The sequence below is a fragment of the Hylobates moloch genome, unplaced genomic scaffold (assembly GCF_009828535.3).
Source record: "Hylobates moloch isolate HMO894 unplaced genomic scaffold, HMol_V3 SCAFFOLD_12, whole genome shotgun sequence".
NCBI lineage: Eukaryota > Metazoa > Chordata > Mammalia > Primates > Hylobatidae > Hylobates > Hylobates moloch.
The window spans coordinates 13,377,389-13,403,927 of NW_026652287.1; the positions used below are offsets into that span (position 1 = coordinate 13,377,389).

Genomic DNA, 26,539 nt, shown 5'->3' on the forward strand with positions numbered 1-26,539 from the left:
AGGTTGCAGTGAGCTGAGGTCACACCATTGCACTCCAGCCTGGGGGACAAGAGTGAAACTCCGTCTCAAAAAAAAAAAAAAAAAAAAAAGAAAAGAAAAAGATAAAAAAAAGAGGACGAACAGAACTGCTTTGGTTTAGGGAGACAATGACAGGGGTCTAAGCTTGTTAGGAGCTGCTGAGTGCTGGTGGTTGTGGGTAGAAGGGAGCTGCTCAGATATAGAAGGCAAAAGGTGATCAAGATAAACCTAACTTAAGGCTGACTTCTCATGGCATGGAGAGCTGAGTAGCAGAATCAAAGGCTTTTCCCAGTCCAGATAAGGAGTTGGGGGTGTCCTCTCTTCACCAGTGGGACTTTGCTGAAGATCTACCAGTGAGCAGCCACCACATCAGAAACGCACACAGACCCAAAGTGGAAGTCGGGCTGAGGAGAGGGGGTGAGAATGTGCCTCTAAGCTTTTCGTAAGACTTTATGTTTGATTACACAATAAAAAGCCCTCTGAATAATTAACAGTGAAGCTCATTGAAGTTGGTTCTGCCTGCCTTTCCCCGGAGTAATCAAATTAGGGGATATTTAAAATCCAGCCAGAGGAAGGAGCAATTCTTCAGTCCTATAAACAATATTTAAACTAGCAGTGCTTTTGAAGTCTGATTTAAGGTTCACCCACTGGAAGCTTTAGTGTTTTTGTTTTTTTTTTTCTTCACTTTGGAGCGTTTCTTTCAAGACCACAGGGCTTTTCGCATTTCCCTTTGCTAACGCAGCCCCTGCTGAGCCTCCAGCCTTCTTCTTGAAGTTCAAAAGCAACCCCCTTTCCCCTTTTAAAATTAAATCTGGTGCCAGCAAAGCTTTCAAAATCTTAAATATTCAGGTCCAATCGGGAAGATGGAAGTTTTCCGCTAATGCTGACTTCCAAGATGACCTGAAATCTGTTGCGGCTTCAAGCAGCAGGCTAAATGAGTTCAAAATGCAGCAAGATTCCCACAGACCTTAAAAAGCTCGGAGCCCTTGCTCTTGCAAACCCATTGATAAAGAAAAGGCCTGGTTAGACAGAATCGGTCTTTCTGATGTTTCATTTTCAGTAGCGAATAACCCAAAAAGGAAGATCAATAGGGGAAGGAAGAAAAAAATAAAACCACCTAAGCTGCATCATCCGTTGCATACCTTGTGGAGGAGGGCAAAGCGGGTTGGTGGTCCTTCCCCCTGGCCTGGTGGGGTAAGCATTAGTGCCATCCACCAAACAGTTCCAGGCCTTCTCTGCTCTCTGAAGGCAGGTGTAGCACTGTGACTTGCTTTGTTCAAAAATACATGAGTGAAAGTGACATGTGGGACTTTGGGTAGATGATTTAATAGCTAGTCCTGAAGTCATCAGATTCCTTTTTCTGCCTCGTTGATGGTGGAAGCTTCTATCAGCATGAGTCCCTGAGTAACTACAGAGAGTAGAGCCTCCCTGTTGGACTTGAAAGGTGAGCCAAGGAACAAGCTTCTTTTACCTTAAACTGCTGAGATTTGGGGGTTGTTCATTATGGCAGCCTAACTTACTTAGCTCACCCATTTAATATCCTTGTGATTTACTGTCTGTGTGACCTCGGGCAAGTCTCCGAGTATCAGGACCAGAAAAGTGTTATCTTAGTGGTTAAGAGTGAATTTAACAATAGGTTGGACCAGCTGTTCAAGTCTCCTGTCTTCCTGACTGCTTCCTACATGTGTGACTTGGTATAAGTAATTTAGTCTCTCTGAGCCTCACTGTCCTCATCTGTAAAATGGGGGAATAATAGCAGCTATGACAAAGGATTGCTGTAAAGATGAAAAGAAATGGGGCTTGTGAAGGGCTTCATGGGTGCTGTGTACGGAGAGCTGAATACAGTTCAGCTATTAACAACAATAACCTTCTCTTTTCAACAGAGATTTACTGTGGCTTAGAGGAGGAGCTAATGGTAGACAACAGGGTACTAGGGTAGATCCTTGGGGGAGATGTAGCTATAACTTTCAGACCGTAATTTCCCCCTGCTGAAGCTTCCTAGGGGATCCTATTTGCCAGAAATCAAGGGACTAGGGTGCTGAACACTGTCAAATCTCTTTTAACGGTATCCGCCAAGCACATTTTGTTCCAGGCAGTCACTTGAAGATGTCTATCCAGAGTGGCAATTCAGAGTAATTTTCTCAAATACTTCGTGCTCTCTTTCTGAACTCCCATCTGGGGTAAAACATCTGCTTCCCAGGGTGGAAAGCTGTAGGCTAGGTTAGGACGTGCTCATGTGTCCATGACGGAAGGGAAGAGCTGCTGATTCTGCACCAGGGAGGGGACAGAGGTCAAAGCTCTGGGGACTTCCTGGACCAGGTGGTTCCATCCTACCGCCTGAGTGATGATCTGATCCTCCTGCCACATTCTCCCACTCCACAGAGATGTCCACTGGAGTACCACAGTGGAGGAGCCATGTGATTAAATCAGTGCAAAGAGGAGAGCAGGGGAAATCAGAGACTTCACTCACATGTCACCATCTGAGTGAGTCTTTCCTTGATGATCCAATTTAAAACTCCCCTGCCCATCACTAGCACATCACCCATCAATTTCTTCATGACACATTGCTATCTCAGAGTATCTTGATTACTGCAATGTTTATCATCTGTTGCTTCCCTCACCCCCTGTAGAACGGAAGCTCCTGAGAGCCGGGTGTTGTCTGTTTTCTTCACGGCAGTATTCCCACTAGTGCCTGGAAAAGGCGGGTTTGAGGAAAATGAGATTTTCTTGGTTGTGGGGGGAGGAGTACCACAAGACAAGGGGAAATTAATTTAAATATAAACAATTTAAATTTTAAAAATGCTATTATGAGTGTTGCTCAGAACGATTGCGACAGTATTTCATGGAAGCAAAAACTTGGAAAAGACTTAAAGGTCTTGGAATATTGGTTAAATATGTTTCAGTACATTCATATGCTGATCAACTCCACAGCAGAGGTTCAGATCTGGAGAGATGCTCCTTATATACTAAGGCAAACAGCAAAAATTTCGTTTCAAAACAGTATGTGCAAAATGGCACTTGAAATTATTTATAAAAGAAAATTGCAGTTTATATGTGATAACATCTTGGTAAGTCGAGTCCCTTTTGTATCCTGGGGCCTCCCAGAAAGTACTACATTGTAATAAGATCTTCTTTTCTTAGAGGCGGAGCATCAGATTATTCTCTAAATTGATTAAAGACTTTGGGACTTACCTACAGAGAAACAACCATTTGGGGGTGAAGCACCCATACTTTGCAGCAAGGTTACCTGGGTTCAAATCCTGCCTTACCTTTTGCTAGCTATGCAACTTTGAGCAAATTAATTTTCTGTGCCTCAGTTTCCTTATTGGTAAGTTGGAATGAGGCTTAAATGAGGTAATACACCCAGAGCAGTGCTTGACATAGAAAGCACTCAAGTGCCAGCCATTTTCATCATAAAACAGTAGATGGATTTTGATGTTTTGCTCTTGTTGCCCAGGCTGGAGTGCAATGGTGTGATCTCGGCTCACTGCAACCTCCACTTCCCAGGTTCAAGCGATTCTCTTGCTTCAGCCTACCCGAGTAGCTGGAATTATAGGCATGCACCACCAAGCCTGGCTAATTTTGTATTTTTAGTAGAGATGGGGTTTCTCCGTGTGGGTCAGGCTGGTCTCGAACTCCTGACCTCAGGTGATCCACCCACCTCGGCCTCCCAAAGTGCTGGGATTACAGGCGTGAGCCACCACACCTGGCCGATGTTTGTGTCATATTTGAAACCTCGAAGTGTGGTTGGTTGCCTTTTACTCATATGTGTATTTCTAAAGGAAGGGTGGATTTTTTTTGTGCCTGGACAGCCCAGCCCTTGAATGTCTGGTGTCTCTTAAGAGTAAGGATTACAAGAGTCAGGATTATAAGAATCAGGATTGTAAGTGTAGGGATTACACCCACTTGGTCTTCCCACTAAATAGTGGGCCCAGTGGTGTCTCTCTGGACAGCCTGAAGCAATAAAACGTAGACAACTGTACTGCCTCTGTGGCACCGGGGAGAGCACAGGACTCTGGGGACTCGAGCCTGTTGGAACAACTCCTTTGAGGTGTGTGCTGTACCTGCTGGAAGGTTAGTAGGTAACTCTTCACTCCCTTCTTTGGCCAGAGGTCTGGGCTGTTTCTTCCCCACTGTAACTAGGGAAGATGGCCACTGGGGTAGGGGAGGCTCTGTGACTCTGTAAAAGTCTACTCATTTCTAGGTAGGTCTTCTGGTTGCTTCTTGGAAATTTGGTCTCTAATAAGAATAAAATCAATACAGGTTCACAACCACTTAACCAATTCCAAAATCCAAAGAGTCTTTAAACCAAAACAATTTAAATAGCTTATTTGGTAGCAAAGCATGACAAAAACTGATGGGAGGCTGTTGGTGGCCTTTTTTTGACCTTTGTTATGCACTTAAGATAAATATTCACTTATTTGTTTTCTGCAGAAATATTGTGTTTGGTGACAGGCCCCTCTGGGAGTGTGATGTTCTGTATGGCACATGTATCATATTTCTTTTTTAAAATGCGAAAAAACAAAACAAAACAAAACAAAAAAACCCTCAGAATTCTGAAATGCAGTTGGCCCTAAGGGTTTGAATAAATACTTACGGGCATTCATGAAAAAAATCAGATCCTACTTTGCCTAAAAAGAGGCTTATATCTCTTGGAGAAACGTAATTGGCACATTCATTATTGAAGGGTTGGTTTCAATTTCTATTGTGGACCCGATCATCTTGTCAATTGAAATAAACTCTCTTGTTAGCAGTGGAATTAACAAGGATGCTGAGAAATGATAATGATAATGTGTTTAAATTGCCACATGATGAAATTGGGAAGTTGAGGAGTTTTTTTTTTTTCTCCACAAAGCAGAGACTCAGATGCAACTCATAATGACATCCTAAAATCTGTCATCTGTCTATTCACCCAAACATCCACCAATCCATCCAACTATGAGATCATCCTGCCACTAACAAAGATTGTTCTTCTGCTTGCAGCACAGTAACTGCCAGTTAGTGAAATTTTGCTGCCTGTAGAAAGCCCTCATTGAGGTATCGAACCACCCCGACTTTCTTGCTATAAAATCCGTAAGGGGGAGGAATTGGGTCTAGAGCTGTCATTATGCCTAATCGAAATGGAGCCTCTGGGATCTACAGGTCCCCAAGGATGGATATCTTCTTTTGGAAAATGCATGGTGGGTGTCAGGGCTCAGGGTTTAAGTGTCAAAATGCTTTAGGAACAGGAGATACTGGTTGCTTGATGATGGAGACTCAGAAAAGCACAGTCAGGAGAACTGGAGATTTGGTATTACCTTCTTGGGCTCATTACCTGGGTTGTTTATCTTTGCAACTAGGTTTTGGGCGACATTGTGTACCCTTTTTTCCCTGTTTGCATACTTGTCTGTTCACCCAGTGAACATAGACCTCACCTGTTGGTAAAATTCTGCTCAGAAGTTCCTTTCTTTCCTAGCCTTCAGTCTCAATGGTACTGATAATCATACACCTAACTTCTCTTTAAAATAGGGATTTTTACCTTTTATAGCTCTTATTTAATGGACATTCATTGTATTCCCAGATATTAGGCTAAATGCTCTATGGACTTGATTTTGCTTAATTCTTACAATCACTTCTGAGGCAGGAACACATTTAACAGATGAAGAAACAGAGGGCCAGAGATGTCAAATGACTTGCCCAAGGTCACACAGCTATTAAGTGGCAGAGCTTTGACTCATCTGGGTTCATCTGATGCTAAACCCTTTGCTCTTAATCACTCTAATCCCTCTGGGTTTAAAAAAAATGCACTTGAAGATTTGAGGAAATTCACACTGCTGCATAAGGGTGACACGTCATAAATAGGGATTAAGCATTGAAGAGAAGAGCTCTTTCTGCTTTCTTATAACTAAAAAGGTGTTTTCTTATACTTTATAGGGAACTTAAACTGCCCCCCAGATTCATAATTTTAAAAAATGAATCCCGAACAGTGGTGTGCTGGAGCTGGCTCATACTGGCTCACAAGAATGGATTCTGTACATATCTTCCCAACTCCAAGTTCAGTGACATCATGTTGGTAAGATTGAAATCAGCCACAGTGGGAGTATTTACACCATGGAAATTGGCATTGTCACAAATCTTGGTTCACTTCCTAGAGAACTGGTTGTTAAAACATTTACCAGCATTGTCATTGACCATAAACTAAAATGCCCACCAGGAAGAAATGGTCAACTAGAAATAACAAACCCCAACAAATACTGTGACTTCCTATGTGAATCTTCCTGGATTGCATTTTTCACCTCAGGCGGCTAGGTCTGGTTCAGGTTCTGATTTTACAGAGCTGAGCATCCTCAGAGCGCTGATAGAATTCTGCCACTACAAGTCGTGGTAGAACATCTGCTACTCTCAGTGTGACCACTATGTGTTTTTACCGCAGTTAACAATTTTTGGTCACGTTCTGAGCATATTTCTAAAACCAACCAAAGGAAAGAAACATGGCCCTTTTTCTCTTCTCAATCCAAATTCTACATGATGTTCTTTTCTCAGTTTTGGAGAATGGGTGCCCGCATGTAGGAGGAAAATGTTGCTGTTGGTGGTTTGTTTAGGGAGATGAAATGCTGTCAGGAGCCCTCTGGCTCAGAGGCCTTTTTCTTAGAATGTAAGCAATCAAGAAAGTAAAAAAAAAAAAGATATTGCTTTTACCTAGCAATTCTCCTTCCCGGAATCCAGCTAACAGAAACACTTGTAACTGGGCATAAAAGATATGTGTAAGGGGCCGGGCACAGTGGCTCATGCCTGTAATCCCAGCACTTTGGGAGGCCAAGGTGGGCAGATCACGAGGTCAGGAGATCGAGACCATCCTGGCTAACGTGGTGAAACCTCATCTCCACTAAAAATACAAAAAATTAGCCGGGCGTGGTGGCAGGCACCTGTAGTCCCAGCTGCTCAGGAGGCTGAGGCAGGAGAATGGTGTGAACCCAGGAGGCGGAGGTTGCAGTGAGTCGAGATCGCACCACTGTACTCCAGCCTGGGCGACAGAGCAAGACTCCATCTCAAAAACAAAAACAAAAACAAAAACAAAAACAAACAAACAGACAAACAAACAAACAGAGATGTGTAAGGATCTTCCACGCAGTACTACTTGAAATGTCAAAAATTTGGAAATGACCTCAGTGTCTGTTAATAAAGAAATGGTGTATACTCCATCCATATGATAAAATATTCTGCTGCCGTTGAAAGAATGTGTAAACCTGTGTATACCATCATGGAAGGATGCCCATTAGTTATTGTAAAGAGGAAAATCATGTAGAGAACAATATGCAGATATGATCCTATTTCTGTTAAAAAATGTGACTGTGTATGTTTATAAAAGGAAGGCATTAGAAAGATTTGGAAGGACATATCGTAGACTTTTAAAAGGAGTTTTCTTTAAGAAGGGGATTTCAGGGAAGGAATAAAGGCTTTCATACTTTATATGCTTATATATTTTTTGAAAGAGTTCCATAAGCATAAATTGTATTCACTTATTACTTGAGCAGTTTTATTTTAGAGAAAAATAAATAGCCTATAATCCCAGCTACTTGGGATGCTGAGGCAGGAGGATTGCTTGAGGCCATGAACTAGACACCAGCCTGGGCAACATAGCAAGACACCATCTCTCAAAAACTTAAAAAACAATTAGCCAGGTATGATGGCAGGTGTGGTGGCATTCACCTGTAGTACTTGCTATCCGGGAGGCTGAGGTAGGAGGATTGCTTGAGCCCAGGAGTTCAAGACTGTGGTAAGCCATGATTGTGCCACTGTACTCCAGCCTGGGCAACAGAGCAAGCCCTCATCTCTTTAAAAAAAAAAAAAGAAGGCATGAAAAATGTTTTAAGGCTCTGGTTTTCAAAGAAATTCTGGAAGCCACAAAGACATTTTGGAAATAACTAGGGTGCCGTGGTGGGGATAGAAGTAAGTTGGAGGGGTCCCAGGTCTCCCAGGCTCCCAAACCTCTTGCTTCATGAAGAAGTTCCATTTAGAAAAGTCTGTTTTACATTATAGAGGCTTCTATTTTTTAAAAGTGAGTGTCTGCTGCTTAAAAAAATAAAGTCTGTCAACCACTTGCATCAAAAGAGACTATAGTTTTAAAATTATCCTAACCAAAAACACTGAATTGATTGGAGTTACTGATCTATCAATGGATGCATGATTTATATTGCTTGTTGCATTTGAGGTTAGTTTCTCTGGGTCCTGGTGTAAGAGATGACTTGGGGGTGGAGGAAATCTAGGGGATGGGTAATAAATGTCTTCAAGAGGAAGGAGTTAATTAAGACTTAACGTTTGGCCGGGCGTGGTGGCTCACGCCTTTAATCCCAATATTATGGGAGGCCGAGGCAGGCGGATCACGAGGTCAAGAGATTGAGACTATCCTGGCCAACATGGTGAAAGCCAGTCTCTACTAAAAATACAAAAATTAGCTGGGCATGGTGGCGCGCGCCTGTAGTCCCAGCTACGCAGGAGGCTGAGAAAGGAGAATCGCTTGAACCCGGGAGACCGAGGTTGCAGTGAGCTGAGATTGCGTCACTGTACTCTGGCCTGGTGACAGAGCGAGACTCTGTCTAAAAAAAAAAAGACTCAGGTTTTGGGAAGAGGAAGACTGGATCCACCTGGGAGGCAGGACTATGAGAGGGCATGGGTTAGCACCGGGGGTGGGGAACTATTTTATTTAACTCAGCCTGTGATTTTCCCAGTGAAAATCTGATTCTTCAAGTCAGGGTTCTTTACTTGTGTTTGTCCTCTTCCTGCAAACAACCTGACTCTTCTTAAAGAACCAATGCCTTTACATGCCTGTCTGTTCTTTGTTCTGCCCTGTGTGTACAATGCTGTTCCTGCAACAGTGGCCTCCAAGCTTTTGCGTGAGCTCTCTCCTCTGGTGGGGACACCTAACGCTTCTCTTGACCTAGATAACATGTTCTGGAGCTTCTGCCTGTACAAACCCAGCTGCTCCAGGGAACCGAATACCAAATATTCCCTTGGGTCCAAGTGGAGAAGTAGCCACCGATGTATATTAAGTAACAAAAAGACCAAAGCAAAACAAAACACAACCTTGAAAGAAAGGATAAAAACAAAAACAAAAAGAAAAGAAAGATTAAAAGGGAGGGAAAGGAGGAGGAAAAGGAAGAAGAATAAAGAATAGTGTTAGGGAGACACAGTCCAAGAAGAGAGTTGGAGAGCAGTCGAGCTGTGGATCCAGTGATGTGCTTCCATAGCTTGCCAATTTCTGTGGTGTAAATACTCCCATGTGGCTGGCTGATTTCAAGCTACGTATGTGATGTCAGTGAATGTGGAGTTGGGAAGAGATGTGGGAAGGAGATGCACACAACCGGCTCCCAGGAATCTGCATAAGCTGTCTCTAGTTCTCCCCTGTTCAGATCCCACAAAGCACGTAGAAGAGCTCCTAAAACAGCCCACCCACCAAAAACAGCAGAGGGAGTAGAAGAACATACAGGAATCTCTTCCCCACTGCCCAGCCTACTGCTAGTCTAAGACAAGTTGAAGGGCTGAGGTGTACTTTGGGTTCCAGCAGGTGATCACAGGCTTCATGGTGTGGTGGGTGTGGTCGATAGTCAGGGCCTCCAGAAGCCAGTGGAGAGCACAGAGCTGGCGGAAGAGGGGCTCGCTGCAAAGACAGAGAGAGGGAACACAGTGGGATCCTTTTAGAACAAGTTTCTTTGCAAAAATAGCCACAGAAATAGTAGTGGTACTTGCTCCCAGTGAGGGAATGGGCACCATGCTTCAGGCATGTGTATTTTGCATATATCATCTCATTTGGCCTTTGCAATGGGCCCATGAGATATTCTTTAGCCCATTTTACCGATGAGGAATCAGAGGCTCACAGGACTTAAGGAAATTGTGCCAGGTCACCAGGCCAGTAGGTGGTAGAGCCCATTTGAAATGAGATTATCCACTGCCAGTTGCTGAGAATTTGTGTATATAGGAGGGAGAGAAACAAGGAGGGGTCCCCCAGCTGGAAGTCTTGACTCAGGCAAATGAGAGGCTTCAAGGAAACCAGCATCCTGTGTATATCCAATTGTTAATCTGATAAAAGTACAATAAATAAACTAAGAGTGTGTAAAAAGTCTGGAAATACAGGGAAACTAGTGTATTAATTGTTCTTCCCCCCCCAGATTAAAAATTGGATGCATTGCTTTACATTTATGAGTCCTTTGCCTGAAAATGTAGCTGGGTTTTGAAGAAAAACACAAAGAGCATATTACTTGAAAATGTTCACTAAAACACTGTTTAAAAATATGTCTCAGGTGGGGAATGATGGCACATGCGTGTAATCCCAACACTTTGAGAGCCTGAGGCGGGTGGGTTGCTTGAGCTCAGGAGTTTGAGACCAGCCTACAAAAAATACAAAAATGAGCTGGGTGTGGTGGCATGCACCTGTGATCCCTGCTGCTCAGGAGGCTGGGATAAGAGGATCGCTTGAGCCAGGGAGGTCAAGGCTGTAGTGAGCCAAGGTCACGCCACTGCATGCCAGTCTGGGTGACAGAGTGAGACTGTCTTAAACAACAACAACCACATATGTCTCACCTACATTTTCTGAATTTTTGGACACTTTGTATTAAACACCTACAAGGAGGCAGGTATTGACGGGGGCACTTTATACACATCATTTTATTCTTCCAACAACCTGCTGGAGTATGAATTATTATGCATATTTTAGAGAAGGGGAAACTGAAGCTCAGAGAGGTGCAATCACTTTGCTTAAGGTCACAGAGCTTGTTGGTGACTGAGATGGTTCTCAGTATCTCATTTAAAGCTCACAACGAGGCCAGGCACGGTGGCTCACTCTTGTAATCCCAGCACTTTGGGAAGCTGAGGCAGGCGGATTACTAGGTCAGGAGTTCAAGACCAGCCTGGCCAACATGGTGAAACCCCCGTCTCTATTTAAAATACAAAAATTAGCTGTGAGTGGTGGCAGGCCCCTGTAATCCCAGCTACTCGGGAGGCTAAGGCAGGAGAATTGCTTGAGCCTGGGAGGCGGGGGTGGCCGTGAGCCGAGATCATGCCGCTGCACTCCAGCCTGGGCAACAGAGCAAGACTTCATCTTGGAAAAAAAAAAAAGAAAGCTCAGAACAACCCTTTAGGTAATATACCACTCCCACCTCCTCTTTACAATGGGGGATGGGAGGCTCAGAGAGGGGCAATGAGTGACTTGAGGTCACACTGCTAGGATTAGTGAGAATTTGAACCAGTGTCAATTTAACTCCATGTCTGTGCTCTCACGGGCCTGGGCTCTGAGGAGGTGCTGATGAAGCCGATGCAGTGGTCAACCCAAGAGCGAGGTCAGGAGAGAGTTAACCTGCTGCCTGCCTTTTTCCTGGAAACAAGGTGGAGTCCTGGCCAGCCACCCCCCTCCCCGCAAGATTTCTCCTCTTACACTAATGGGCCAGATGCCTCCATTAAGAACCTGTGTAATTGCTCTTCTCTGAAACTGCATCCTGCCCTCATCAACACTCCCCAGGGTTCCTAGGCCTGGTGTTTTCAGGGGCAGGAAGGTATCTGTACTCTCTGTTTCCAGGAAGGCACCACTTCAGAAGGTGATACCCAGTCCCTGGGCTCAAGTGTGGAGCTGGCCCAGGGTTATCCCGGCTAATCCCCTGAGAGGCATGCATTTGCTTAGCTTGAAGGGGAACAGCCCTGCCCTACCCCATCCCCTCACTTCTCTGTACAAGGGTGGCTGTATCCACCAGGTCTTTGGAAAACTACGGTGAGAAACTCTCTTTCCTTTCTTCCCTGGAGTCTTTTCCTTCTACAAATTATTCACTAAGCGCCTACTATTCCTTTACTTCTAATTTAAAGGACTTGTAAGACCACAGCCTTTTCAATTTTTTTATTAAATAAAACTTTTTTTAAGAGACAGGCTCTCATTCTGTCACCAGGCTGCAGCCTCCAACTCCTGGGCTCAAGTGATCCTCCTGCCTCAGTTTCCAGAGTAGCTGGGACTACAGACACGCATCACCATGCCCAGCTAAGTTTTAATTTTTCTTTTGTAGAGATGGGGTCTTCCTATGTTGCCCAGGCTAGTGTCAAACTCCTGGCCTCCAGCGATCCTCCTGCCTTGGCCTCCCAAAGCTCTAGGATTATAGGTATGAGCTATTGCACCTGACCCCTTTTCAATTATTGTCTCTTTCTTCTCCCATAACACCTTCTTGGGCCCTACAGGTGACAGCATTTTGGTAGGTCTGGGCACATAGACCATGTCCAGCATTTAGCAATAGCAGCAGCTAGCTGTGCCACATGCTTGGCACTGGGCCATGAGCACCTCACTATACCCTCCCCATAACCCAGGAGGTTGCGAGAGGCTGGGGGAGAGGCCTGTGGGTTCTTCTGTTTTGCAACTTGGAGCCCCTGCAGGCCTGGGCTTTGGGATATGTGGGGTGGGGAGGGAAATGAACAAAGGAAGTGAATTGGTGAGATGGGGTCTGCTTGGTCACAAGGTGGTGGAGGGGATGTGGGGCATGTGAGCATCAGATTCATTTCTGCAGATGACAACAACAGATGCAAACCTGACCCTCTCCCTCTCTTGCTTAAAATCTGCAAACTTCCTAAATAATTTGTAATTGGCTGAATTGTGGACATACCACATTCATTTGTTGAAGTTCTAACCCCTGTACCTCAGGGTGTGACTGTGTTCAGAGATGGGACCTTTAAAGAGTGGATTCACTTAAAAATGAAGCCATTATGGTGGTCCCTAATCTAATCTGACTGGTGTCCTTATAAGAGGAGGAAATTTGGACGCCTAAAGAGATGCCAGGGCTGCGAGCACTGAGAAAAAGACCATGTGAGGACACAGAGAAGACAGGGAGAGAGCGATCCTCTAACCTCGAGAGGGTTGGGAGAGACCAACCCTGACAGCACCTTGATTCTGGGCTTTCAGCCTCCAGAACTGTGAGAAAATACATTTCTGTTCTTTAAGCCACCCAGTCTAGTAGTTTACTGTGGCAGCCCCAGCAAACTAATGCACTGACACACATGAGGCCCCGTCTGCCTCTCCAGCCTGGAGTTGTCCTGTCTGTTCCTTGTGCTACCACCTACAGCCTGGGAAAAATCCACTCAGTCACTCAAGCTCACCATGCTCGCTCTTTGCACCATCCATGTTAAACTTCTAGCTTTGCCATCTACTGGCCCTGTGGCCTTGGCCAAATTACTTAACTTCTTTGAGCCTCAGTTTTCTTATCTGTAAAATGGTGGTAATTGCAGTACCTCTCTTAAAAGGTGAGAGTGAGGGTGAGGTGACGTGCTTAGCACCGCTCCCTGCTCCTGATACATATTCCTGTTCCTCTTCCTTCTTGACTGTCAGTGATTGGGCTTCAGCTCTTATCTCCATCCGGAAGCCTTAATTGCTCTAGGTCTGGGCTGGGCTCACTCTAAGGAGGTTCTAAAGCATCCCCATCCCTACAGTGTGTCCTCCCTGTCCTCACCTTTGGGTTCCTGCTCTACTGTAACTACCTGTTTACTTGACTTTCCAGCCCTTGAGCCTACAACCTACAGAGTCTTGTCCACCACAGGATGCTCTGTGCTCTGCACAGGGTCGGCTCAATAGATTTCCAGTTACTGATGGAAAATAGTGGGAATGAATTGGTTCAGATCTGATATTTTTCTGAACTGATAACTTGAGCACAATTCTTTTTTTTTTTTTTTTTTTTGAGACAGGGTCTCACTCTGTTGCCCAGGATGGAGTGCAGTGGCATGATCTTGACTCACTGCGGCCTCTGCCTCCTGGGCACAAGCGATCCTCCTACTTCAGTCTCCTGAGTAGCTGGGACTACAGGCATGTGACACCTGCCCAGATAGTTTTTGTATTTTGTAGAGATGGGGTTTTGCCATGTTGCCCAGGCTGGTCTCAAACTCCTGGGCTCAAGCGATCCACCTGCCTCAGTTTCCCAAAGTGCTGGGATTACAGACATGAGCCACTGCACGTGTACTTGAGCACAATTCTTATATACAAAACCATCGAAATAATAAAGAGTAGTAACAAAAACAACAACAACAGAACAACAAAGTAATAGTAATGGTAAATACTTCCCATAAGAGTCCTTACTCTATGCCAGACACTCTTCTAAGTGCCCAATATCCATTAACTAATTTACTCTTATAAAATCCTGTGAAGAAGGTACTATTATTATCCCCATTTTGCAGATGAGGAAACTGAGGCATAAAGGGCCATGTGACTTGTCCAAGGTCACAAAAGACAGCAAATGGCAGAGTTGGAATGTGAGCCCAGGCAGTCTGACTTCCGAATTCATGCTCTTAATGGCAATGTGGATGTTGTCTCTTGTTATAGGGTAGAGACTCCCTTTTCATCAGAATAGGGTTTCATCTGATAGATCTGGTCCTTTTTCTCTGTTTATAAAAAGTGCCCTAAACCTGATGATTCCTCATCTAATCTGCAGTGAAACAAACTTAAAAAAAAAAAAAGTCCCCAGAAACATGCTTGGTAGAAATCGGTCTTTTCTCGTAATGATCATGTGTCAGGTCAGAGCATAGTATCTTGGATTTTATCAAATTAAAAGAGGGAACATTTATTTTTTTAAATGCAGGGAATAAGAGGTGAAAATGCTGAACAGGGATACACAAAGCCTGCTTCTGAAGTCCCTGAGCTCAGAACTCCGGGCGAGTGCCAGCGGTCAGCGCACCTGAATAGCTCACTCTATTAAAACTGCTGTACCAACCAGAATCCCAGTGGGCATAAACATCTCTGAGAAGAAAGCATTTTTTTTCTTTTACAAGAGAAATGGGAAAATGCATTCAAAGCCGTTCCAAGCACCCCGTGCTGATTGCCAAGGGCAAATCTGGACACAGGTTGCAGGCATTGCACTTGCTGCCCAATCACTCATTAAAAGCTGTGGGGCACAGCCCAGTCATCTAAGAGGGAAAACGAGGGGCTCCTTCTTATTCCTAGAGACCACTCCCTTCCCTTTTTAAAGATAAAGATCAGTCTCTTGTTACATGATTGAATTGATCCCTACACAGTCGATTTGGAATTATCAGCCACTTTTGGGATCGATCACACAGGGATTGAAGGGACTGACCAGGCTCTGATCCACATTGGCTGATGTGACAACTGAAAATTCAGGAATTACCAGGCAGGGCCAGCCCTGGTGCCTTTTGGTAGACTGATTACAACAATGCCATCCCTCTCTGCTTTGCACACTTTGGGATGTGACTTTGCTGCTTCCCCCCATCAAGAAGGGAAGTCTTTCCCCATACTCCTTGTATCCAGGCTGGCCTGGTGACTTGCTTTGGCCAGTGGAATGTGGTGAGAGGGTAACTGTGTTCATTCTGAGCCTAGCTCACAGATGGAAAATGCAATAATCATCACCAGCACCATCATCATCACCGTCATTGCCCTCAAGGGGCTTTGGGTACTTCGGATCTTGTTCTTGGAACCCTTTCTGCTTGCCATGTGAATAAGTCTGAGTTTGCTTGCTGGGTATTGAGAGACATTCAGCATCTCACCCATGTCACCCTGGCCACCAACCAACCAACCAACCAACAGACTTGTGAATGAGGCCATTCGAGATCAGCCAACCTCCAGCTCACCCATCAGCTGGGTGTACACACATAAGCACACTCAGCCAAGATCAGCCAAGCCAACCTGACCAGCAGAACCACCCCGCTGACATGTAGACTTAGGAGCAATACTAAATCGTTGTTTTAAGCCACTCCATGTTGAGGTGATCTGTAATACAGCCATAGCTTACTAATAAAGTCATCAAATGCAGCCAGAGCCTTTGAACAGCTGAGGATAAGAAAAGGCAGCCTTCAGTGCTGGACAGGGACTACAGCAAACTACAGCCTGTGGGTCTGCCACTTTGGTTTTGTAAATAAAACTTTATTGGAACATAGCCACATCCATTGTTGTAGTTTTCATGCTGCAACAGCTAAGTTAAGTGGTTGCAAGGGAGAGCACCTGGTCAGCAAAGCCTAAAATTTTTACTGTCTGGCCCTTTAAGGAAAAGTTTGCTGACCCCTGTCCAATACAAATATAAACCACATCCACTGTGATAATAATAATAATAATAATAATAATAGTAGTAATAGCCTATGTAACAAACCTGGTGTAAAGATCTGACTTAGCTGTGAGGAGATCAAGATTCCTGTTGTGAATTTGCAATTGCAAAAATGTGGAACCAACCCAAATGGCCATCAATCAATGAGTGAATAAAGAAGCTGTGGCATATATATATGTATGATGGACTACTACTCATCCATAAAAAGGAGTAAATTTATGATATTTGCAGCAATTTGGATGAGGTTGAAGACTATTATTCTAAGTGAAGTAACTCAGGAATGGAAAACCAAACATAGTATGTTCTTACTCATAAGTAGAGCTAAGGTATGATGATGCAAAGGCATAAGAATGACACAGTGGACTTTGGGGACTCAAGGGGAAGGGGTGGGAAGGAGGTGAGGGATAAAAGACTACAAATTGGGTGCAGTGTATATGGCCCAGGTGATGGGTGCACCAAAATCTCACAAATCACCACTAAAGAACTTATGTAACCAAACACCACCTGTTCCCCAATAATCTATGGAAATAAAAAATTTAGAAAAAAAAGATTCCTGTTGTGAGACTTTTGGCAGTTTCTTCCCCCTTTCTGGGCTTTAGTTTTCCCATCTGACATTGACAGAAGATGGGTAAGAAACTCTCTCCATCACTTCATAGCTGATTTAAGTAAGCCTCAATGGCTCAGGCCAAATAAATTGTGGTTGGGGCTCAGGGATATGCATTCTCGGAAACATTTCCTCCCTGCTCTCCCCCACCCCCAGATGATTCAGATGCAAGTGAAAGCTCACTGGTTCTATACGAATTGGTTTCAGAAGTCTTGTCCATAGGAGAGATGGGCAGAAGTGCAAGTGTATTCAAAAGACATCATGAGAAATTGCAAGGCCTATTTTTGCAAGGAGATGCTTTAAGAACATCAAGCTTAGGCTGCTGGCTGGAATATTATAATCATAATACCAATCAAAGAGAGGTAGGGTGACAGTGGGATGGGATGGAGTGGGATAGGGCTCATTAATGACTGAAATATTAGGGAGGGATAAGGATGTGTCCAACACAATGTGATGATGATGATGGTGATGATAATGATGGTGGTGAGGATGATGGTGGTGAGGATGATGGTGGTGAGGATTGGTGAGGATGATGGTGGTGAGGATGATGGTGGTGAGGATGATGGTGATGATGATAATGGTGATGATGATGGTGGTGAGGATGATGGTGATGATGATGGTGGTGAGGATGATGCTGATGATGATGATGGTGGTGATGATGATGGTGATGATGATGCTGGTGAGGATGATGGCGGTGAGGATGATGGTGATGATGATGATGGTGGTGAGGATGATGGTGGTGAGGATGATAGTGGTGAGGATGATGGTGATGATGATGATGGTGGTGAGGATGATGGTGATGATGATGATGGTGTTGGTGATGGTTTTTGCATCTTTCATTCATGAATTACATACTCTTATTAGTGATTTTCTTTTGTTTGCCATCTTATCCTATGATTTCACTCTTGCATTCTTTTACTCTTCATGTATAGGAAACTTGGCTTGCCAAATATATTATGAGCTCTTAAAGACAAGGCTTTGGGATATATGTTCTATGTAGTGTGTGGTGATGAAAGCTTGGGCTTTGCAGTCAGACCGACCTGACTCAGCAACACACTGACCTCTGTGACCCTGAATAGGTGAGTATATGTCTCTGAGCTTCTGCTTTCCCATCTGCAGAGAGGGGATAATGATACACCTACACAACAGGGAGGCTGAGAGGACTGAGTGAGATAATGCTACAGAGTGATAAGGAGTGGCCATTATCACTGCGAACACTGTAGGAGCCTAATAAATATTTGACAAATGAGCAGACAGAGAAGTCTGGAATCATTGTATCACAGCTCTAAATGAATCCATTGCCCTAAAGCAGTGGTTCTCAATGTGGAGTGTGTGTGTGTGTGTGTGTGTGTATGTATGATGTGGGGTCGGGGCTCATGCACTTTTGCTTCCAGGGGACATTTTGTAATGTCTGGAGACATTTTTGGTTGTCAACACTGGTATCTAGTGGGTAGAGGCCATGGATGCGGCTAAACATCCTACAATACACAGGACAGCCTTTCACAACAAAGAATTAATTATTTCTCTCAAAATGTCAGCGGTGTCAAGGCTGAAAAACCCTGTCCTAAAGTCAAAGCTTGTATCTCTGTGCCTGAAATCTTCCAGCTGAAAAGTGCTAACTGGTGAAAAAGAAAAAGTTGGGCTTGAGATTTGGAATAGACACAAGGGGAACAAGATGTCAGGACTTTAGAAAGCAAGAGTGTTCTTTGGAAGGTTGATTAGTTCCTATTGCACCACGCAATGATGAGTTCATGCCTCAGGTCAGAAAACTGGAGGGGCTTCTCTGGGAAACAGCTCCTTGAGTCTTGGGGAAAACGTGCCCCCTGAGCACAGGCTGAGATGTTCTCGCACACACTCGACGAGGGCTGTAGACAGATTTTATCAGGCTTTGCAAACTATTTGACATTAGAGCGTCTGGCTTGGTAAGAAATGAAATGACTCAGTCCCAGCTGATTTGCCACTTAGCTGTAAACCACTGTGTCTACTTTCTGTTATTTTTATATGCCAAAAAGCTTTGCCAGCTCCAGGCTCCATGTCCCTTTCAAGAGGACAAAGGAACAGCTCCTGACATGACAGCTCGTTGAGTCATTTCAGTTCAGCTTCAATTTATAAGCTAGCAAAGCAAATGAGCCGGAGGTGAGACTACTTACACGTGAGCCTTGGGTAGCGAGGGAGAAATGATGCAGCTGTGGATGGGAGTGAATGGGCGACGCGTGACTCTAGCTCCCAGCATCTTCAACTTCTCATCATCATATGTGCTGAAGGACAAGCAGACAGAGAAACAATGTGAACAATGAGCAGTAGCTTTGAACACCTTCTTCTCTTGCCACGGTCTATTTGGCAGATATGACTGGGCACTTACTATGTATCAGGCAAATAATTTCTGCTGGAGGGATGAGGGTTTCAGATGCAGTTCCTTAATAGAGCATACAAAAGTCCCTGCCCTCGGTCAGGTGCGGTGGCTTATGCCTGTAATCCCAGCACTTTGGGAGGCTGAGGTGGGTGGATCACAAGGTCAGTAGATCAAGACCATCCTTGACCTTGAGACAGTGAAACCCTGTCTACTAAAAATACAAAGACAGCTGGGCATGGTGGCACGTGCCTGTAGTCCCAGCTACTCGGGAGGCTAAGGCAGGAGAATCTCTTGAACCCAGGAGGCGGAGGTTGCAGTGAGCTGAGATCGTGCCATTGCACTCCAGCCTGGGTGACAGAGTGAGACTCCGTCTCAGATAAACAAACAAAAAAGTCCCTGCCTCATGGAGTATATAATCTGCTAGAAGAGCCAAGAGAATAAACAAGATAAATCATGCGGTATACTAGTATATTATACTAGGGTTGGAAATGTTTGCTTCAAGGGCCAGACAAGGTATACCTTCAGCTGTGTTCTGGAAACAGCAATTTAATACCATATTTAGGTGTTTTTTCTTTCACCGTTACAGCAGAGCAAATAATTTCCATTATAGAAAATAGGATTTTTTTGGGGGGGCGGTGGTTGTTGTCATGCTTGAGTCATATGATATATATTGTTTGTTTGTTTGAGACAGAATCTCACTGTCACCCAGGCTGGAGTGTAGTGGTGTGATCTTGGCTCACTGCAGCCTCTGCCTCCTAGGTTCAAGCAATTCTCCTGCCTCAGCCTCCCGAGTAGCTGGGATTACAGGCATGTGCCACCATGCCTGGCTACTTTTTTGTATTTTAAGTAGAGATGGGGTTTTGCTATGTTGGCCAGCTGGTCTTGAACTCCTGTCCTCAAGTGATCCACCTGCCTTGGCTTCCCAAAGTGCTGGGATTATAGGCGTGAGACATCACACCTGGTTGTAGGGTATATATTTTTTTGTCCATGGCCAAATTAAGCCCACAGACATATTTTAATTAATTCTCTCTCTCTCTCTCTCTCTCTCTCTGTGTGTGTGTGTGTGTGTGTGTGTGTGTGTGCGTAATTGAATCAATTGTCTGTATTTTAAAATTGGGAGATGTCACATAAAAATGAAAAAACTTTGGCCTTCAAAAAATTGAAAGCTCTAGCCATTCGGGGCCTGTGTTTCTACACAAGAATGATGGGTCATAGACTGCTTTGAATGAGGTGTGTGCTTCTTCAGTTACCCCAAACACAAGCATCCCTGTTCTCACTCTCTGCCTTTCTTTCTAATTCATGCCATCTGCCTGTTACCTGAAGGCCTTTTAGTTTCTCTGAGCCATGGTGTAAGTACTTTCATTGATTGGATCATTGACAGTTTCCCTGATTCATTCATTTCTACCAATAATTATTGAACCTCTTCTCTGAGCTGGGGGCTGCCAATACAGCAATGTATGAAACAGATGCAGCTGCTCCTCTTCCAAAGCTGAGTCTAGTGGGGGAGATGGATACAACCAAACACACAGTTGTGATAAGTGTTCCAAGAGAAAGTGCTTTAATAGCCTAGAATAGTAAATTTGACTGAAACGGAAGCCAGGGAATACTGTACTTCCTTGAGGAAGTTGTGGAAATTTCAAAACATGTCCCCCAAATTCTTTGAAACTTCTCCAGTCGAGAGGTAGGTCTATGTTCATTTGGCTCTGTGACCAGCTGACCTAATAGAATATGTCAGAAGTCATGTGATTCTGGGCATCAGGAACTGGCAACCTCTCCTTCCTGTGTCCTGGGATGCTCACTCAGCATTCAGCTGCCATGCTGTGGGGAAGCTAGCAGCCTGTGAGGAGGCCCACAGGGAAAGGAACCAAGCTCACGAACTGACAGCCAAATACAACTTGCCACCCATGTGAGTGAGCTGTCTTGGAAATGGGTCCTTTGAGCTGCCCCTCTGAGCCTTACTCAAATTGCAGATATATGAGAGAAAGAAGTTCTGATTATCTTGAGTTAAATTTTAGAGTGGGTGTTCATGGCAATAGTAACTGTAGCAGAAGTAAATATTGAGCTGAAATCTGAAGGTTGAATGGAAATTAGCTGGGTAAATGGAGGAGGGAAAGACCTTCTAGCCAGAGAGAACAGCATGTGTAAAGACTCTGTAGAGGAGGCCATGTCATGAGTAAGAGAGTAGGAGAGTGTGGCTGGGGTAGAGGGAGTAAAAGGAGGCTATGAGCTGGGGCTGGAGAGGCAACCCACAGGCTAGACCATCCAGGGCCTTGGAACCCCTGCTCAGACTTTTGTGTTTACCCTGTGAGGAATGGCAACCATGGAGGGTGTTAGGCTGTGCGCAATTTATATTTTGAAAAGATCACTTAGCTTGAGGCTTAGTGTGGGGAATGTGATGGAGGGGGCCAGTGGAGATGATGCTGGGACACAAGTTAGGGGTTTACCTTCCTCCTGGGAATTTGAGGATAATTCTGGAATCACAGAGTTAACAAAAATTAGGATCAGAATCTAGGTCCTCCAATGTTCACTTCCACTGACTCTTTATTCAACCCTAGAGCTGAGAAAACCACAAGCAAATACCTTGCTGTGACCTTTTCTTACTGGCTCAACCATGCTTCCAGTGGTTTAGGATATGTGGAAATTAACCCAGCTTTTACATCCCTAATCTCTGGTTTTATGTCTTCTCTCAACCACAATAATAAAACAAATTTTATCCGTCGCTTTTTTTTCCACCTTTTCAGCTGAATCTGCAGCTGAAAAATGAGGTCACTGAGCACAGTGGGAAAGACTGCTTGCAGGCAGAAATCTTTGGGGATGTGCTTGATTTTTTTTTCCCTGCATAGTTTGTCAGACTTAAAATTTTTGTCTAAAAGAATGTATTCTATGGTCTTAGATCCAGAGAGGAGAAAATAATTCCTTTCACTTTCATGATGCACAAGATCAAATACTTTGTTTAAAAAGTATTTATAAAGGAAACATATTTTTTATACTTTTGTGATTGGAATTTTATCTATAGAAGCATTGCTGTTAGATGTGAGATGCTTTTCAGCTTTCATGGAAATTAAGATTTTTAGCCATACATTTAAGGATTTTAGGTAACTGAGGCTCAGAGAGCTCAAACTCGCTTTATTCCATCATAATAGGAACAATTACTGAGCATGTCTTACACGTAGACTCTAGGCTAAGTATCATTTCATTTAATCCTCATAATAAGCTTGGGAGTTTGGTACCATTTATTTATGTACGTGAAGAAAAGGAGACTCAGAGAGGTACAGGGATTTGTTCAAAGTTAAACAGTTGTATGGGGGAAGTCCTAACTGGTTCCAAGGCTTGTATACTTCCCCACCACTACCCTGTCTGGGTGTAGACAATCCCTAATGCTGTTTTATAACACCCTCCCACGCATGCATTTGATGGCTACATTGCCGTAATGACTTCCAGTTTTATTTTAATAACCAACCTTGTACAGCTCATAGAACCTACCAGATAAGACATAACCAGACCAAAGTCTACAAGAGGAGCGATCTCATACATATTTAAACTTATTAAACTTTAAATAAATCATGTCTCACACACTGAAACATGGATTGGAGAGGGGAGAATTGTGTTCTGTGACCATGGATAAAAAACTCCATCCAAACAAGTGGAACATTACACCTGAGCCATTTAAACAGGCACAGGAGTGTCTTTCATAGACACCCTCTTTCCCCAGTGCTTGTTGGGTTTGCCTGTCAATCTGAGCATAGCTCCTGAAAAAAGAGCCATGAGTTCACGCCTTTTCTTTATTCCAGGGAAAGGCTGCCAGTCTGTCACTAGGAGTATCAGAATCTATGGGTGCCATTGAGTTTGGTCAGGAAGGCACAATTTGTGCTGATCCCAGGGTCTACACCAATGAGGAATCAAAGAGGAGACCCTTTCCACAATATTCTGGGATCCCAATAGCCATGATTCTGGGGGAGGTGACTGGAAATATACCAGCTCCATGAGGTCTTACAGTCTGGGTTCTCATCCATCACCTGGAACCCTTGGCTTTAAAGAGGTCCTGTTCTCCTCTGACTCGATACCCCAGGCCTCACAGACAAGAACCCTTGTTCTACTTAAAAAAATTATATATCTTTTTCTTTTTTTTCCTTAAAGAGAGATGGAGTCTCTCTATGTTGCCCAGGCTGGTCTTGAACTCCTGGGCTCAAGTGATCTTCCTGCCTCAGCCTCCCTAAGTGCTGGGATTACAGGTGTGAGCCACCACGCCTGGCCTGAAGAAAAAGTTTATTAAGGTGAAAGTCACAGAACATAAAATTAACTGTTTTAAAGAGTAGAATGTAGTGGTATTTAGTACATTGCGCCATGTTGTACAACCATCACCTCTTGTTACAAAACATTTTCATCGCTCCCAAAAAGGGACTCCAGACCCATGTGGTCACTTCCCATTCCCCCTGCCCCCAGCCTCTGGCAACCACCAATCTGTTCTCTGTCTAGGATGAACCTCAAATGCACTATAAGTGAAAGAAGCCAGACACAGAAGAGTTACATATTATATGATTCCATTGACAGGACCCTTGTTTATAAGAAGCACATATTCACATTCTCCAAATTAACATTCTGAAGAACAGAATTTGGGAAATGGTACAGAGGCAAGTGGGTATCTGTCGTGGCTTCCAATTTCATTTTCAGCAAATGACCTGGCAGTTTGGATTCCTGAAGGCAGCCTTAGCATAACGGCTCTCAACCGTGGCTTCACACTGGACTCACTTAGGAGAATTTAAAAAAATTCTATGAATATCCAAGCCAACATCTATTCCTTTTTATATTATGGCCGTTCTTTGCAGGAGTAAGGTGGTATTGCGTTGTGGTTTTGATTTGCATTTCCCTGATAATTAGCGATGTTGAGCACTTTTTTTCAGGAACGTCAACTAGTACAACCACTGTAGAAAACAGTATGGAGTTTCCTTAAAGAACTAAAAGTAGAACTATCATTTGATCCTGCAATCCTACTACTCAGTATCTACTCAGAGGAAAAGAAGTCATTGTCTGAAAAAGACACTTGCACATGCATGTTTATAGCAGCACAATTCACAATTGCAAAAATATAGAACCAGTCCAAATGCCCATCAATCAATGAGTGGATAAAGAAAATGTGGTATATATATATATATATATATATACATACATACATATACACCATGGAATACTACTCAGCCATAAAAAGAAACAAAATAATGGCATTTTCAGCAATCTGGATGGAGTTGGAGACCATTATTCTAAGTGAAGTAACTCAGGAATGGAAAACCAAACATCACGTATTCTCATTTATAAGTGGGAGCTGAGCTATGAGGATGCAAAGACACAAGAATGGTATAATGAACTCTGGGGACTCCTGGGGGAAGGGTGGGAGGAGGGTGAGGGATAAAAGACTACACACTGGGTACAGTGCACACTGCTCGGGTGATGGGTGCATCATAATCTCAGAAATCACCACTGGAGAACTTATTCATGTAACCAAACACCACCTGTTCCCCAAAAACTATTGAAATAAAAAATAATTTAATCTATGAACAGCTAATGTACATTGGAGAGCCTAATGTAACTGGCCTGGACAGTGGTGTTTTGAAAAACTTGCCAGATGATTCTAATGTGTAGCTAGGGTTGCAATAGCTGCTCTCACGGGAGGGTGGCTACAGCTGCAGGCCATTTTTCTACCCTGCATTTCCTCCCTGGCTGCCTTGGCACTTCCTTTTCATCTTTGGTTTGTGCCTCATTCAGTCTGCACAAGCTCAAAGTATCCCAGGATTTTGTCCACGCCAAATGATGCAGTCGATGGATTTTGGTGCCATTGAGTTTGGGACTCAGAGCTGCTTTCTAACTACAGAACTTGGGGGAGACTAGTTAACTTGTAAGCCTCATTTCTCCATCTCTAAAATGGGGCCAATGATAGCGCCTATCTCAGGAATGTTTTGAAATTTAGCCGAATAGGTGTGCATAAAGCACACAGTAAACATCATCATCATGGTTCTATTTATTTTTATTGTGGTTATTGCTATTATTATATGCATGGGCATTTCATAATGGACCAGTCTGTTGATAGTCCTTTTCCAACCAGGGGAAAGTCCTTTACAAAAAAAGGAGGCCAGGTGCGGTGGTTCACGCTTGTAATCCCAGCACTTTGGGAGGCTGAGGCGGGCAGATCACAAGGTCAGGAGTTCGAGACCAGCCTGGCCAACACAGTGAAACCCCATCTCTACTAAAAATACAAAAAAATTAGCCAGGCATGGTGGTGGGCACCTGTAATCCCAGCTACTTGGGAAGCTGAGGCAGGAGAATCGCTTGAACCTGGGAGGCAGAGGTTGCAGTGAGCCGAGATCATGCCACTGCACTCCAGCCTGGGCAACAGAGCTAGACTCTATCTCAAAAAAAAAAAAGGCATTTTTTGTGCACCTGCTTTCTGTGGACAATGAACCAGGCCCTGGGGCTGCAGCTGAAGGTATGGAACAGATACTGATGTGGAATAAAACAAACTAGCATATAAACACGTATTATGGGGACCTGGAGTGCAAATGGGTGCAGGAGGTGGTTGGACTGAAATCCAGGAAGTATTGGGAGAGGGCAGCATTTAAGCTGGGTGGTTAGTTATAAGTGGAAGATATTCCAGTGAATACCAGAAAGCGAGGCTATCAAGGTTGGTTGGACCACACTAAAGAAGGTGTTAGATGGGCACCTGCTCTGAGATAGCTGCCCTCGCTTGACCTAACCAGGCAGGGTTCACTCTCAGTGGTCATTCCCAAAACCTTCAGTGCCACAGCTACTGCACCCACTTACCTCAATAAGGTGTCCCCATAGTGGATTTCTGAGATCTTTTCAGCTGGCTGGAATTTATTTCTTTCCTCCTCTTTCAGTTTCTGAAGTTGTTGTTGCTTCTTTTTCTTTGCAGTCTCTTCCCTCAGAATAGCAAAATATCCACGGCCTATCTTCACAGACTGGATCAAAAAGCTGGAGACATGCAGGGAAGGAGAGAGGGAGGAAGGTGGGAGCAGGGTGAGAGAGAGAGAGAGAGAAGGAAAGAGAAGGAGAGAAAGAAAAAGAAAGAAAAAAGGAGAGAAAGAAAAAGAGAGAGAGGAAAGGGAAAAGAGAGATAAAGAGGGATAAAGAGAAAGAAACAGGTAGAAATAGAGCGAGGGAGAGGGAGGGAAAGAGGGAGAGAGGGAGGGAGGGAGGAGAGGGAGACACAAATCAAGAAAAAGATGAGTTGACCCTTATTGTCTTGGGACCAATAATCTCTGCGCGTGCACTCATGTCTGCAGGGCAGGAGCTTTCCCACCTGCAGATTTCCAGACTCAGCCAGACCTGAGTTTGAATTCTGGATCCACCTTGTACTGAAGACCTTGGCCAAGTCCTTGAATCTCTCTGAGCCTCATTTCCTTCATCATCCCATCACTCAACAAATATTTATGGAGTGCCCACTTACAGCACCAGGCACTCTGCTAGGTGCTATGGAGTGAACATAACAATTCACAGCTCACAGGATTG

The 26,539-nt window shown here is 44.1% G+C and overlaps 1 protein-coding gene across 4 annotated transcripts in view; it reads right to left on the reverse strand.

Moving 5' to 3' along the window:
* The window catches only part of CCDC60 (coiled-coil domain containing 60), a 203,228-nt gene that overhangs the window by 42,505 nt on the left and 134,184 nt on the right, over positions 1-26,539 (reverse strand). For 3 of the 4 annotated variants that reach the window (XM_058425439.1, XM_058425440.1, XM_032168545.2), the window contains 3 exons: positions 25,832-26,002; positions 18,816-18,923; positions 9,548-9,655 (listed from right to left, as the gene is read on the reverse strand). In XM_058425439.1, the coding sequence (XP_058281422.1) occupies positions 9,548-9,655; positions 18,816-18,923; positions 25,832-26,002 (387 nt within the window). The remainder of the gene's footprint in view (positions 1-9,547; positions 9,656-18,815; positions 18,924-25,831; positions 26,003-26,539) is intronic. The other variant, XM_058425441.1, reaches the window with a different exon arrangement.